The 12474-nt window shown below is 59.6% G+C and overlaps 2 protein-coding genes across 2 annotated transcripts; both read right to left on the bottom strand.

Moving 5' to 3' along the window:
- Nucleotides 1–534: 534 nt before the first annotated feature.
- FEV (FEV transcription factor, ETS family member) lies at nucleotides 535–3977 on the bottom strand. The gene is made up of 3 exons (XM_030856402.2): nucleotides 3926–3977; nucleotides 3109–3183; nucleotides 535–1124 (listed from the first exon to the last, which is right to left on the bottom strand). The coding sequence occupies exons 1-3, from the start codon at nucleotides 3975–3977 to the stop codon at nucleotides 535–537; spliced, it is 717 nt and encodes a 238-aa protein (XP_030712262.2).
- Nucleotides 3978–8694: 4717 nt separating this feature from the next.
- CRYBA2 (crystallin beta A2) lies at nucleotides 8695–11970 on the bottom strand. The gene is made up of 5 exons (XM_030834083.2): nucleotides 11918–11970; nucleotides 11558–11722; nucleotides 10656–10797; nucleotides 9369–9511; nucleotides 8695–8875 (listed from the first exon to the last, which is right to left on the bottom strand). The coding sequence occupies exons 2-5, from the start codon at nucleotides 11716–11718 to the stop codon at nucleotides 8728–8730; spliced, it is 594 nt and encodes a 197-aa protein (XP_030689943.1). The 5' UTR covers nucleotides 11719–11722; nucleotides 11918–11970; the 3' UTR covers nucleotides 8695–8727.
- Nucleotides 11971–12474: the final 504 nt, after the last annotated feature.

The following is a 12474-nucleotide window of genomic DNA, read 5'->3' as shown; positions in this document are numbered from 1 at the left end:
GGGCCCGGAAGCTACCTAGAAGTGTCAAGGGAGACGCGGCCCTTACCAAGCCCGCTGAGGTGCCAGGGGAGGAGAAGGTGGACTCTGCTGGGCCTCGGTCATACTGGAATCGGGGCAGCTCCGTGGGGGACAAAAAAGAGAGAGAGAGAGAGAGAGAGAGAAAATTTGGAATAAGAGAGGGATCATAATGGAGGGGCTTCCAGAAGCCAGAGGGAAGTACAGATGGAGGGGAGGAAAAATCAGGGGAGACCCGAGAACCCCTTTCAGGGATCTGAGGTCTAGAAGAAGGTTAGAGGAAATGCAGGCACAGTCACCCTCCCTCGGGGGTTGCGGGATGAGGCGGGGGGCAAATCCGGTGTTAAAGGAAGATTGAGGCGACTACAGGCCCCTTCCCCCGGGGGGGTGCAGCGGGCGGAGTAAAATCTGAGGTTGAAGGAACAGCGGCGGAGGCGCCGGCCCCTCTCCGGGATGTGGATGGGATTGAGCGAGGCTCTGGGCGTCTGGGAGAGGCCACGGGGCATCCGGCCGCCCCGTCTAGTGGTAATGGCCCCCCAGGTGCGAGGCGGCGGCCACCGCGCCGAAGGGCCCGGACGGGGGCTGCAACCCGGGGCTGGGGTAGAGCGCGGCGGTGGCGGCGGCGGCGGCGGCGGGGCCCGGACCCGGCCAGTAGGAGAAGCCGGCGGGCGCGACGCCGGCCGAGGCGGCCATGAGGTTGAGTTTGGAGAGGCCGGGGAAGGGCAGTGGGGCCAGGCTGGGCTGCAGCTTGTAGAGTGCGCCTTCCTGGGCGGCGGCGGCCGCGGCGGCGGCCGCGGCGGCGGCGGCGTGAGCGTGCGCGGGGGGCGGCTGGCAGGCCTGCGCCAGGCCCTGGAAGTCGAAGCGGTAGGCGTAGCGCTTGCCGTGCACCTTGCTCATGATGTTCTTGTCATAGTAGTAGCGCAGCGCGCGGCTCAGCTTGTCGTAGTTCATGTTGGGCTTGCTCTTGCGCTCGCCCCAGCGCCGCGCCACCTCGTCTGGGTCCGTGAGCTTGAACTCGCCGTGGCCACCCTCCCACGCGATGCAGCCGGCGTTCGCGCGGTCAGCCAGCAGCTCCAGCAGAAACTGCCACAGCTGGATCTGGCCGCTGCCTGTGGGGAAGCGGGGCAGTCAGCCACCGGCGGGATGAGGGAGGCTAGCGGCGGGGGAAGAGGTGAGGTGGGAGACGACCTCCCTCCCCGCCGAGTCGGAGGTGGGGACCGATATCAGGGAGGAAAAGGGCACGTCCAGCTGTGCAATTGGGCACAGCTGGGGCGGCTGGCCAGGGAGGCGCTGATCAGCAAAGCCGTCCCTAGCCAGTACCGCGCTTTTGCACAATGGAAACGAGTCTCCCACTAAGGAGGACGCAACCCCGCGGGCGCACAGCTTTATGAGAACTGGGGTGAGAAAGGGAAGCGTCACCTCCTCTGTATAGAGGTAGAGGCGCTCCAACGCACAGGGCTCTCGGAGGTGAGCAAAGGCGGGATATCAGCCCTTCGGCTTAGTGCTCTTACTCGGTGCAGAGCCTGCACAACCGCACAGGGTAGCCTACATAGGTGGTTAGACTGCCACATCCCAGCCGGACCACGTCCAGAGATCCAGAGGGAAGAAGCAGGCCTGCAGCAGGATCACCCCAGCCACCGGACAAGGCATACAGTTGGACCCCCTGCCCGAGGTGGAGATGAGGTGGTGGCTGGCTTCCTCGAGGTACCACATCAGACAAGAATGGGCACAGTGGCTCCCTAAGCGTGAGAGGAATGGCAGCCTCTGAAGTCTCCCCACCCTTGCCAGCGTCTGGTGCTGGGGCTACTCCGGTTCGGCCTCTTTTTTCGAAACAGGCGGGATTCCCAGGGTACCAAGGTGTCGTAGTTCCCTGGGGGCGTGATGCGCCGCTCTGAGAAGAGGAGAGGAGACCGGGAAGCCTCTCTGCTTGGCTCCCTGCCTCCTCCCATCTTTGGCTAATCTCCAGACTCTTCTGCCCCGTCTGGATTTGGGGGGGGTGCTAAAAACGGCCAGGAGGCTTTCCCGGGTAAGTGGGTAGTGAGAGAGAACTCCTGCTTCTCTGTCTTGGAGCCTCAATCAGACAGTTGGAGAAAAATCTTGATAGCATTACCCGCCCTCCCCCACACACACACTCTTTCAGAATAAAGGATTTTCCTCGAAACTGTCTGTTTTAAATTGAGCCTGCTGAAACTCTTCTTTTTTCAACAACTCGCTCAGGACCCAGATGCTGCCCTCCAACATCATTTTGATCCAAGTCCCTCCACACCAGCCCGGTGAGGAGCTGCCTGGCTCCAGGTCAGGACTGTTGAATTTTAGGGTCAGAAGCAAGGGAAGATTTGGGTTAAAATGTGCATCTGGTACTGAGGGGCGTAGAGGCTTGGAAGCTCATTCCTGTTGGGTGTTGTGTTCCCTTTTGGATAAAGCGGTTGCCAACCTTGTTTTTCTGGTTACGGTAACTTGGTGAGATCTAGGGTACCGACTGGGTGGGGACCTGTGGGGAGGCTTGGCCTGGAAGGCCGGCCAGGTTCGGCTGCCAACATGGCAAAACCGAGGATAATTTAGCCACCGGCAGAGACTGGGTGGCCAACCTGGGAATCAACTGCAACGGCCCAGAGGGCTTGGCTCACAGAGCCTGGCATGGGCCAGTGGGGCAGGTGGATGCTGGCCCTGGTGCTAATGGTGAGTCGGCCTGGAGTGGCCAGGGAATAATTCTCCGGGTCACCTTGCTGGGCGGTGCCGATGCCTTGGGCTCCCGCTGCCAGTAGGGAAATGACACCAAGCACCTCAGCCCCAGCCCCACAGCAGGAAAAACATTCCCAGCTGAAAGGGGGTGGGGCAGGATCTTCATCTGCCCTGGCCATCGAGTTCAATCCTGGGTCTCAGAAGGTGCAGGAGCCAAAGGCCAAATGAATGTTCCCCCCACCCCGAGCCTCCCCACAACCATGCCCCGACCCTCTGCTTCCCAAAGCCCAGCATCGCGTATCTCTCCCACCCTCTGTTCAGGCGGCAGTGGCGCCTGTCCGTATGCGGTGGGTACCCCGGACCCGATCCACTGTCTTCGCCTCCGCCCGTCCACCCCGTTGGCCAGCTCACCTTTTTGTACCGCGGGGCTCAGCGGCCCCCACCCCGGGCTCTTTCCTTCCTTGAAGAGACCGTCTCCGACGGGATCTGTGGCAGCAGGAGAAAACAATCAGGCGGATCGAGGCGGAGGTTGCCGACTTGCCCGAAAGGGCCCCAGGCCAAGGCTCAAGGGGGAACAGGGGGGTGCCTTGGCTCCCCGGCGCGAGGCTGGGGGCCCGATCCGTCCGGCTCCTCCTCCCGGAGCCTGGCCCGGGCGCGCGCCGCGCGGAGCCCCTCCATAACGCCCAAGTCAGGAAACGCGTCCAGGAAAAAGGAAATCCGCTTTCTGAACGGGCTGGCGGGAGCCTTATAAAGCCGAGCGGGGTTTGCGCCAGCGAGCCGGAGCGCGCAGAGCCCACCGGAGAGGAGAGGGCGCCTGGAAAGCTGGGCTGGTGGGAACGGTCGGAGCACGGAGGTGAGGGGCCACGAGGGTGCACAGGAGACTCCCGGCTGACCACAACCTCCCAACACTGCATGCGCACTGAGTCCCCTGCCACACTGTAGACCTCTGCTCCCCCTGCCAGGCTCTTTCAGCCGCTGAACTGGCGCTCTTGGCTTCCCAGGCTCCCAGTCGGCTCACTTCAGGTCCTCTAAATCTCACACTAAAACCCCAAAGCGCTCCATCTGCCTTTAAGGTCTCCCAGCGCCCTAGACTGCTCAGTTCTCCCAGAGATCCGATTCTCTGGACCGCGCCCCCTTCCCTTGGACCGCAGTATCCTCTTTCCAAGCCCCAGCCCAGACTTCCCGCCCCGGGTCCTGGTGCCTCCAGCCCCCGGCTGGTCCCTGGTACCTGGCAGGTACATGTTGATCAGCAGGGGTTGGGAGGCGCCGCTCTGTCTCATCGCCGCCAGGGCCTGGGCGGTGGGAGGTGGGGGTGGGGGTGGGAGAGGGGGATCGCGTCAGGCTTTGCGCTCCGGGGCACCGATCCCCGCCCGAGGCGACAGCGGGTGACAGGGAGAAGGCGCTGGGTCCAGCAAGGCCTGGCGGGAGGGGGCTGCCCGGGTGTGGCGGGGGATGGAGGGGTCCTGGAGCGATGCTCCCAGCTACCAGGCTGCTCGGAACCCTCCGGGCCCCCGCGCGGGCAGGGGCCGCAATTTCCGTTTTAATTAAAGAGCTGCAGCCTCGGCCCCCCGGACCCCGCCCCCGCCCCTCTTATCGCCCCATCGCAATAAAGTCTCCGACTTGCCGCGCGGCAGCCAAGCGCACCCGGCAGCCCCCCGCACCTCGCAACCCGGGAGACGCGCGGGGGATGGGCCTGGGCCTCGCGCTCTGGCAGGGGTCAGGAGCCCATTTCTTTTCCGCCTCCCTGACTCTGAGCAAACAGGATTGGGGCGGGGTACCCCAATCCTTGGTACCCCCGGGGCCACAAGGGGGTAGGGGGCTCCCTCCTTCTCACCCATCCCCCCCCACCTCACCGCTCCACTCGCCTCCCCTCTCCCCACCCCACCCCCACCCGGGTTCCCGTCTCCAGGCTGCGTTATCTGCATCTTCACTTTTAAATTTCCGCTTCCCTCCCTCTCTCCTGTCGCTGCGCTCCGGGTCGGCAGCCGTTGCTCCCTTTATCTACCCCGCTTCCTCCATCCCCGCTACTCCTCCCTCCTCTCCTCTCCCCCTCTCTGCTCTTCCCTGGAGACCTGATCTCCTTCCCTGTCTCCCTCTTGTTTTCCCCGGTTTCCTGCCTTTCCGGGGCTCCCAGGCCTCCGGGCCAGCGCTGGGGCGTCTCCCGCACAACTTTTAGTGGCTTGTCCTTCCTCCCCCTTTCTAGGTCTCTCCTTCTTCTTCCATGTAGTCCCTCCTCCTCCCATCTCCCTTCTGTCTCCTCTCTACCTCTCCATCCCATCTCTCTCTTTCCCTTCCTTTTCTCATTCGTTTGTTCTCACTAATTTGTGGCAAATGGGTGACTCGTGATCCCCCTTCCATCCCCCCCAACCATTTCTCTTCTATCTTTCCCCATCCCTTGTCATCCCAACTTACCATCTACCCTCACAACTATTCCCATCCTGATTATCCCAGAACTAGGCTGCAGTTGGCACCTTGCTCTAGCAGGAGTAGAGGAGTTAAAACAGGTGCACCGTACAAGGTCCCCCAACCCAGGGGGAGTGGAAGTAAATACACTCCGAGAAAGGGGCGAAGGGGGGTATTAGCAAAGCTGATGTGGTTCCCAGGTGGCCTGGAGTCTCTGGGTACCTGTGGGGCTTCCTGGCTCTGGAGGGGCACACTAAGGAGGGATGCTGCCTGAAGATGCATCTCTGAGACAGGAGCCCACCTGCAGCCATGCAGCACCCGGTGACTCCGGTCAGAATCGATAATCTCAAGGCCTTTCTCTCCCACTGCTTGACTTCAGGAGGTGAGGAGGCCTGGGACTTCAGGGCACTTGGATGGAAGTGGGCAGGTTTTCTGCAGGATCCCTGGTCCTGGGTTGCCTGACTGAGGATGGCTGGGAAGTCCAGCTGGGGGAGGGGTTTCTGTGGGGCCTCTTGCATTCTTCACTTGCTGTTAACTCCTGGGGTGTTCCTCCTTGCTGGTGGAGGGTACAAAAATCAGAAGGAACCAAGGAGGAGCGTGGGAGGTGAGTCTAGGGGAAAATGGGGGGGGTAATCCCAGGACCCTAGAGGATCCTAAAGGGACAGGGGTGGAGGCTTCAGGATGTGCAGGTGGAACCTGGTGGGGGAAAGATGAGAGGTTGGGATGCTCCCTAGGAACAAAACTCAGGGCTTTGAGGGAGCAGAGGGTCTTGAGGGTCCAGCCGAGGTCTCACTCTCTCTCCTTCATGCTTTCTTGTCACTTCCCCAGATAGAAAATGAGGAACAGGAGGCCAGAGTTGCAAGAATGGGGAGGCAGCAAGTTTCACCCACTAATGCTCTGAGTGGAAGGCAGAGGCAGAAGGGAGAGGCGCTTAGAGTGGGCATCTATCCGGACATCCCAGCTCCGAGCTGATGAAGGATCAACAGCTCAGGCTCCGCCCCCACCCCCACCTCACTGAGGACTCAGGGACTGAGGGGTAGGTGGGCTCTGCGAAGAGTTTGTGAGGGAGTGAGGGGCACACCGTACTGCACCGGGGTCTCGGCTGCACCAATGGAAAGGATATGACCTCCTCCGTCCCCTTTGGCCTTTGGCTGAGTGCAGCCAATGAGCAAATCCAGGCAGCTTCCCTGCCATCATCCTCGCACCTGGCTGGGTGTGAGCCCCACCGTGTTCTGCAGACCATCAGCCTGCCCAGCATAGAGGGACGGTAGGAAGGTGAGAACACTCGGGCCCAGCCTGGCCTCTGCGCACCCCCTCCTTATTTGCTAATGTGGGGAGCAGAGTTGGACCCGTGGGTCTAAGAAAACCTAGAAGGCCATGCTGGCAAAGGCTGCAACAAATATTAGCTCCCCCAACTCCTTCACTGTACAGGTGGGGACACCTGTAGAGACAGGGCGTACCCTGGCAGGGTCACACTGCCACTTCCTGAAAGCATCTTGCTGGGTGGTCCTAGTAACCATGGACCTTCCTGGAGGGAAGGCAGCTTAGCTTATGGTAGATACCAGATCTCCCTTTGCCCACTGCCTGCCCCCAATACAGGCAGTGCAGAGATGGGCTGCTGGGCTCTGAGACCAGTTTGGGTCTGGGCTCAACTCCAGAGCCCCCATTTCCTAGTTGCGTGGCTTTTGGGGAAGTTACATAACCTCTGTACCTTAGTCTATTCATCTGTAAAATGGGGATTATAGTACCAACCATACAGAATTATTAGGCTTATATAACACATGCTGAGTGCTCAGACAAAGCTGCATATATTTAGCTGTTGTTACTATTACCATGCCCACAAGTGGACAGTTAGGAGCCTGTGACTACAGAGGAACCCCAGGCTCCTCTGGAGCCCACAAAGGTTTGGGGCTCTGCTGAGGCCTGAGGCTTTTGGCCACAGCTCAGGTCAGCCTCCGGTTAACAGCCTGGATTTGGTGTCTGGAGCCCTGTGTTCAGGTCCTGGCTTTGTCACCAATTAAGTGGATGACCTCATCAAGGCTTCTCCCTCTCAGAGGAGCTGCAGTTTCTTCATTGGTGAAATGGATGAAGAATGGAAGCTATTAGGAGGATCAAATGTGACAGGGGCGATGGACTTCAGAACCCATCTAGGTATGAAGCAGAATTCATACCCCACCCAGAACTCTGTCCTTGGTCCCCTGACCCAACCCTGAGATCCATGGGGAGAGGCAGGGAAGGGAGGTCCTATGGTAAGTGCCCTAGTTCTTTTCTGAACCACAAGCATTTCCAGGCAGTTCTCCTTGAATCCTCACAACAACCCTGTGAGAGAGACAAGGCAGGACTCAATAGCCCCAGTTTATAGGTGAGGGAATTGAGGCTGGGGGATGCTATGTGACTGGGTCCTGGGTGTTCTGACCTCTGGTCCAGGACTCTTCCCAAGGGAGCAGATGCCTGACTGTGCACAGCTGGGCCCCTGGGAAATGCCCAGGTCCAAATCTGACTTTTCTCCAACATCGCTTTGAATCCCCTGGGCTGGGGCAATGATCTGGGCCACCCCTCCCCATGGATTGGTCCACCAGGGGCTTGAAAACTCAAGCATCCCTGAGAGACAGGATGAAGGGCCTCCCAAGGACCTTGAAGGCCCTGCCTATGTGGGCGAGATTATCATAAACTGAGTCAAAGAGGGAGCTGGAAAGAAGCCACATTGGTGCCACGGACTCTGATGGCTGCTGCCACATTCAACCCCACCATGGCTGTGGGCTTCTACCACCTGCCCCAGAACCCGGGCTCGCTGTGGTCAGTGGCTCAGGGGTGGCCTCTGCAGCTCACTAGTCCTCTGAAGAGTGGGGAGGAAGAGGAAGAACGAAGAGGGAGTTTTTGAGACAGCTGAGAGGCAAGGTATGCAAATGCTTTGTACAATAAATGCTGGAGCTTAATACCACGAGGGATTGTTATTCAAAGGGCCTAGGGCTTTGCTCAGAGAAAGCACATCTCCTCTAGGAGGCAGTGGGACCTCCCAGCAATTACCCCTCTCACACCCTTGCTCCTCTATAAGGCGGAGATTCTACAAAGCTGGGAAATGGGTGCAAGCTTCCCTTAGGCTGGGTAGGGAGCCAGGGTGAAGATAGGGGCTCGAAAAGGTAGGGGTGGGGGTCAGAGAGGAGCCCAGCAGGGCTGCTGCACAGAGCTAAGGAGGTCCTGCCCCGAATGCTGGAGCCTGGCCCAGGGTGGGTGTGAAGGTTGAAATTCAGCTATGAGCCCTGCCGTGGAGCTATGTGCGCCCAAACCAGAGGATGGCAAAGGAACGATCTGGGCTAGCGGTACACCTGGTCCAAGCTGATAGGCCTTTGCCAAGGAGAGGTGTGGGGCTGGTTGCATTTAACAGGATCCCCAGGATTCTTACCAGCATTTTCATCTCAGACCCATCAGCCACATACATCCTAAGCCAGTGTATGCTCCAGTCAAGGGTCCTGGAGCCAGAGGGGAGGGGAGGGTTGGCAGAGAAGGACCCTCAGAAGGATAAGGATGGAGATTGCAAAGCAAGACACCAAAAAGGAGGCAAGAGGGGCAGGCAGGTTCAGGAGCCTTTATTGAGGGTCCTCATGGGAGGCGCCGGGGCTGTGGAGCCTAGTGCTGGACTCTCCGAATGGACTGCAGCTGCCCAGTGTGGGCCTGCGTGCCGAATTCACTGTAGTTACGGAACTCCCCGCTGTGGCGGTCCTGCTCCAATACATACTGGTAGCCCCGGTAGCCTGGGTACTGGTAGGCCACCCACCTAGGCCAGTGAAGGCACAGGGGTGGTAAGTAGGCTCTGCTCCCCCCCCCATGTCCTCCACGTCTGGTCCTCCTTTCTCAGCTCCGATCCCCAGCTCCAAAACTATGGCTTCTGTTTTCCCTACATGGATCTCTCCCTGCCCTGTCCACTGCTCCAGGTCTTCCTAACACCTTCTTCATCTTGTCTCCTATTCCCACCCTCCATTGCCTCCTCACCCATGTTTTCAATCCCTTCCTCTACCCACATTGCCCCCCTGACTCATTCTCCTATTACCTGCCCCATCCCTCCCAGTCTGTCTCCATCATCTCACTTCCCCTTGCCTCTCAGTCTCCCATGACCTCACTCCCCCGTCCCCTAGCCCCCAATGTCTCTCTTTACTGTGTCTCTTAGCACCCCTGTCACTTTTCCCCACCCTCCTTCCTGGTCCCCACCCTCCTCCCTGGTCCCCACCCTCCTCCCTGCTCTTCTTCCCTGTTCCAATCCCAGGACTCACGCTCCAGAGCTGACTTTGAGGGAACCCACATCCTTGCTGGCCCAGCCCATGGAAGGCAGGGATGGGTAGTCATCATTGAGTTCAAACTTGCAGCCCTGGAAGTTTTCCCCCTCAAAAAGTGTCACACGGCTGTCACTGTGGTTCTGAGGCACAAGAAAGTAGGGGTGGACAGGTCAGGCCCTCCAAAGAGGATACATTCTCAGCCCGACTCCCTCAACACTCTGCCCAGCATAAGCTGTAAAGACACAGGGTCCATAAACACACCCAGAGTTCACTCCATCAGCTCCATATCAGTCTGGGAAGCTGGGATGCTCAGAGGTCCCCAGCCTGGTCCCTTCTATGGCTTTGGATTGAAGTGGTGAGACTGAGGGGGCTGTTCCCAGAGACACTTCCACATCAGGGGTAGAGAGCATCTTTTGACATGGACATGTTTTGCAGGAGGAAAATCAGAGGTCCTGAGGGAAATCTGGTCCACTAAGCAAGACAGTTTCCCTAAGGAAGCATTGACTATCAACCCCCTGCCCAGCACCCTGGGCATAGCCTCTCATAGGTTAGGACCCAGAGAAGGGTGGAGAGAAAAGTCAGAACGTACAGGCCGGGGCATCAGTGTTTGTTGAGTCTGGGCTCCCATTGTGCCAGGGCCTTCCCCCTGCAGGGCTCCTTGGCCTCCTGGGATGGAGAAACTGGGCTGAGTCAGCACCTGCTTTCTGTCCTCCACCACACAGCCCCAGGCCTCACCAGTAGGGTAGATAAATCGGCAGAAATGGGAAGTGAGATCCTCCCCTCCAGTGTATTTGATTTATTACCAACCCCTTCCCCCCAAACACACACACAGAGACTAACCCCTTCTCAGCCTTGATCCCTGATTGAGTTCTATTCTCATGTTAACCTTTGTGACCAGGGTCAAATCACTTTGCCCTCTGAGCCCCATTTCCACACCTATGTATGAGGTTAAGAGCAGTCACCCCACCTCACGGTGCTGTGTGACAACAGAAGCGCTCGCTGACATGTGCGGACCTGTGGACGACTGGGTGTGAGGAACGGGGCTCAAGACTGCACGGTCTCGGGGCTGTCCGTGGTGCTGATTTCCGATGCTTGGCTTAGGCCCACGTTCCACAATTTCTGAGACCCCTCTGGTTCTGGGAAGTAATGCCACTCCTACCCATCTAGGAGTTGTGTTTACACCCCCCGTACAGTGAGGGGACAGTCTTTCCAGGTGCTGTGGTGGGGCCAGGGCCTGGAGCTAGGAGCTAGGACGCAGAGGGGGAGGGGGAGGGCTGTGCTCACCGCGCAGAGCACTGGCCGGAAGGACAGCAGCTGGTCGCTGTGGTGGCCGCCACTGCCGCTCCAGGCACTCCAGCGAGGGTAGTCACCTTTCTCCAGAATGAACTGCTGTCCCTGGAAGTCGGGGTACTCGAAGGCCACCCAACTGGGGAAAAATAATGGAAGCTGCGAGGCATCTGCCCCAGCCTCATTCATTCCTCCCCCTCCCCCTTGCTTTTACAGAACCGATCTTTGCCTCCACCCAAGGCCTTTCCCTTAACACACCCATCACAAGGCAACCCAGCCCCTCTAGAGGCTAAAGACCCTAAGCCGGCTTCTATCTGGGGTTTGAGGGGTCCAGGCTTCCAGCTCAGGGCCCCCAGGCTGGAAGGAATTTTCCAGTCTACGAAGATCACCCGACCAAGCACTCCTATCGCAAGGATTTTGGCCCCTGCAAAGGTAGGTGTAGGAACCCTCCTAACCTGCAGTAGCAAACTGCAATAGCTCAGGGGCCTCAGCTTTCTTGAGGGCCCCAGTCTCTAGGAGACCGGGGTGGGGCGGGCGGAAGGGATTTGGCTTCTTTTGCTAAACGAAGCTTAGAGCCATCTAACTTTGGAAGGGACAGAAATACACTGGGAACCCCTTCAGGGTTCAGACTGGCCCCACGGAGTCCCGCAAAGGGTCGCTTCTCGCCTTTATCCCTTTAGCTCACACGAGGATACAATCTTTCTCATGATTTGTTTTGGGGCAGGTGGGGAGTTTTGAGGAAGCCGAGATATGTTCCACGTGGCTGGGTCTCTCTCAGCCGGGGCTTACATACAGTCTGGGGAATGGAGGACTGGGAGCCGAGGACCCCGTCTCGCAGCTTGCGCCAGGGGAGCCTGGCGTCCCCCAACCCAGCCCAACCGCGCCGGGGCATCACTCACGCGCCATTTTCCACCTTGACCGAGCGCACCCGGCGCAGGCCTACGCGCTCGCCGATGTTGGTGCAGTCGCTCAGCAGCCGGCTGCGGCGGCCCTGGAAGTCCTCCTCATCCCAAAGCGTGAGGCTGGCGGGCGCTGGGCCCTGTGCAGGGGCGCTGCTCATGCCGCTGCAGACAGGGACGGGACCAAGCGCTCAGCGTCTCGAGAGCCCACTCCCCGCCCAGGCCCGCCCAACCCCGCCCAACCTCTCCCAACCCTGATGGGAGGTGAAGGACCGCGGGCCGGATCCTGGCCGCTAGCGGCTTTTCCCCATCTCGCCCTCCCCGGCCCGAAGAGACCGCGCCCCAGCACCGAGTATTCACCCGGTGGGTGGGCGCGGTACTGACGGAAGCGGAGAGGCTGCGCGCGAGCTGGGCGGGCGTGTGGGGCTTTATACCAGGCCTCGCCCGCTCTCCGCACCCTCTCCCGCTGCGGTGGGGGGGAGCTGAGTCAGCGGGCAAGCTGCGGTCAGCTCTGGTGTCCCCGGGGCAGCCGCGGCCTCTCCCGCAACCGCTGACCTGGCCGCAGCCCTCGGGGATTACAATAGAAAGTGCTGAGACACATGTCCGGCGCTCGCCACAGCCGAGGCTGACTCCGCTTTTTCTTTTTGGGGGGCCTGAGCCAGGCCGAGACCTTCAGGGATAGAGGTACCAGGCCACCCGGTGGCCACTCCGCTAAAACCGCGCTTTCCTGGCTCGAGATGTGGAAGTTCTTCCCAGCGTCTAAACTCCTTTTCTTTAGAGGTCGAGGCCTCTCTTTGGGGCGACGCTAGGGAGGAAGTAGACAAGGCTCCCCATAAGAGACTTTCCTCACTACCCTCAGCCCTCTTTTCCCTGGAGGGTGGGCCATCGCGGCCCGTTTCTTCCCAAGATCGAGTCCC

Source organism: Globicephala melas, chromosome 7 (assembly GCF_963455315.2).
Source record: "Globicephala melas chromosome 7, mGloMel1.2, whole genome shotgun sequence".
Taxonomy (NCBI): Eukaryota; Metazoa; Chordata; class Mammalia; order Artiodactyla; family Delphinidae; genus Globicephala; species Globicephala melas.
The sequence above is the reverse complement of the archived record's forward strand: the minus strand, read 5'-3'. Positions and strand labels throughout refer to the sequence as shown.

What these genes read in the sequence shown, in the direction of transcription:
- CRYBA2 (XM_030834083.2), bottom strand. Translation starts at nt 11,718, where the DNA reads ATGAGCAGCGCCCCTGCACAGGGCCCAGCGCCCGCCAGCCTCACGCTT. An exon ending in GTCAAGGTGGAAAATGGCGC is followed by an intron (nt 10,798 to 11,557) that starts GTGAGTGATGCC and finishes ATTTTTCCCCAG; the next exon opens with TTGGGTGGCCTTCGAGTACC. An exon ending in TCCGGCCAGTGCTCTGCGCG is followed by an intron (nt 9,512 to 10,655) that starts GTGAGCACAGCC and finishes CTTGTGCCTCAG; the next exon opens with AACCACAGTGACAGCCGTGT.
- FEV (XM_030856402.2), bottom strand. Translation starts at nt 3,977, where the DNA reads ATGAGACAGAGCGGCGCCTCCCAACCCCTGCTGATCAACATGTACCTG. An exon ending in GATCAACATGTACCTGCCAG is followed by an intron (nt 3,184 to 3,925) that starts GTACCAGGGACC and finishes CTGCTGCCACAG; the next exon opens with ATCCCGTCGGAGACGGTCTC. An exon ending in GAGCCCCGCGGTACAAAAAG is followed by an intron (nt 1,125 to 3,108) that starts GTGAGCTGGCCA and finishes GCTTCCCCACAG; the next exon opens with GCAGCGGCCAGATCCAGCTG.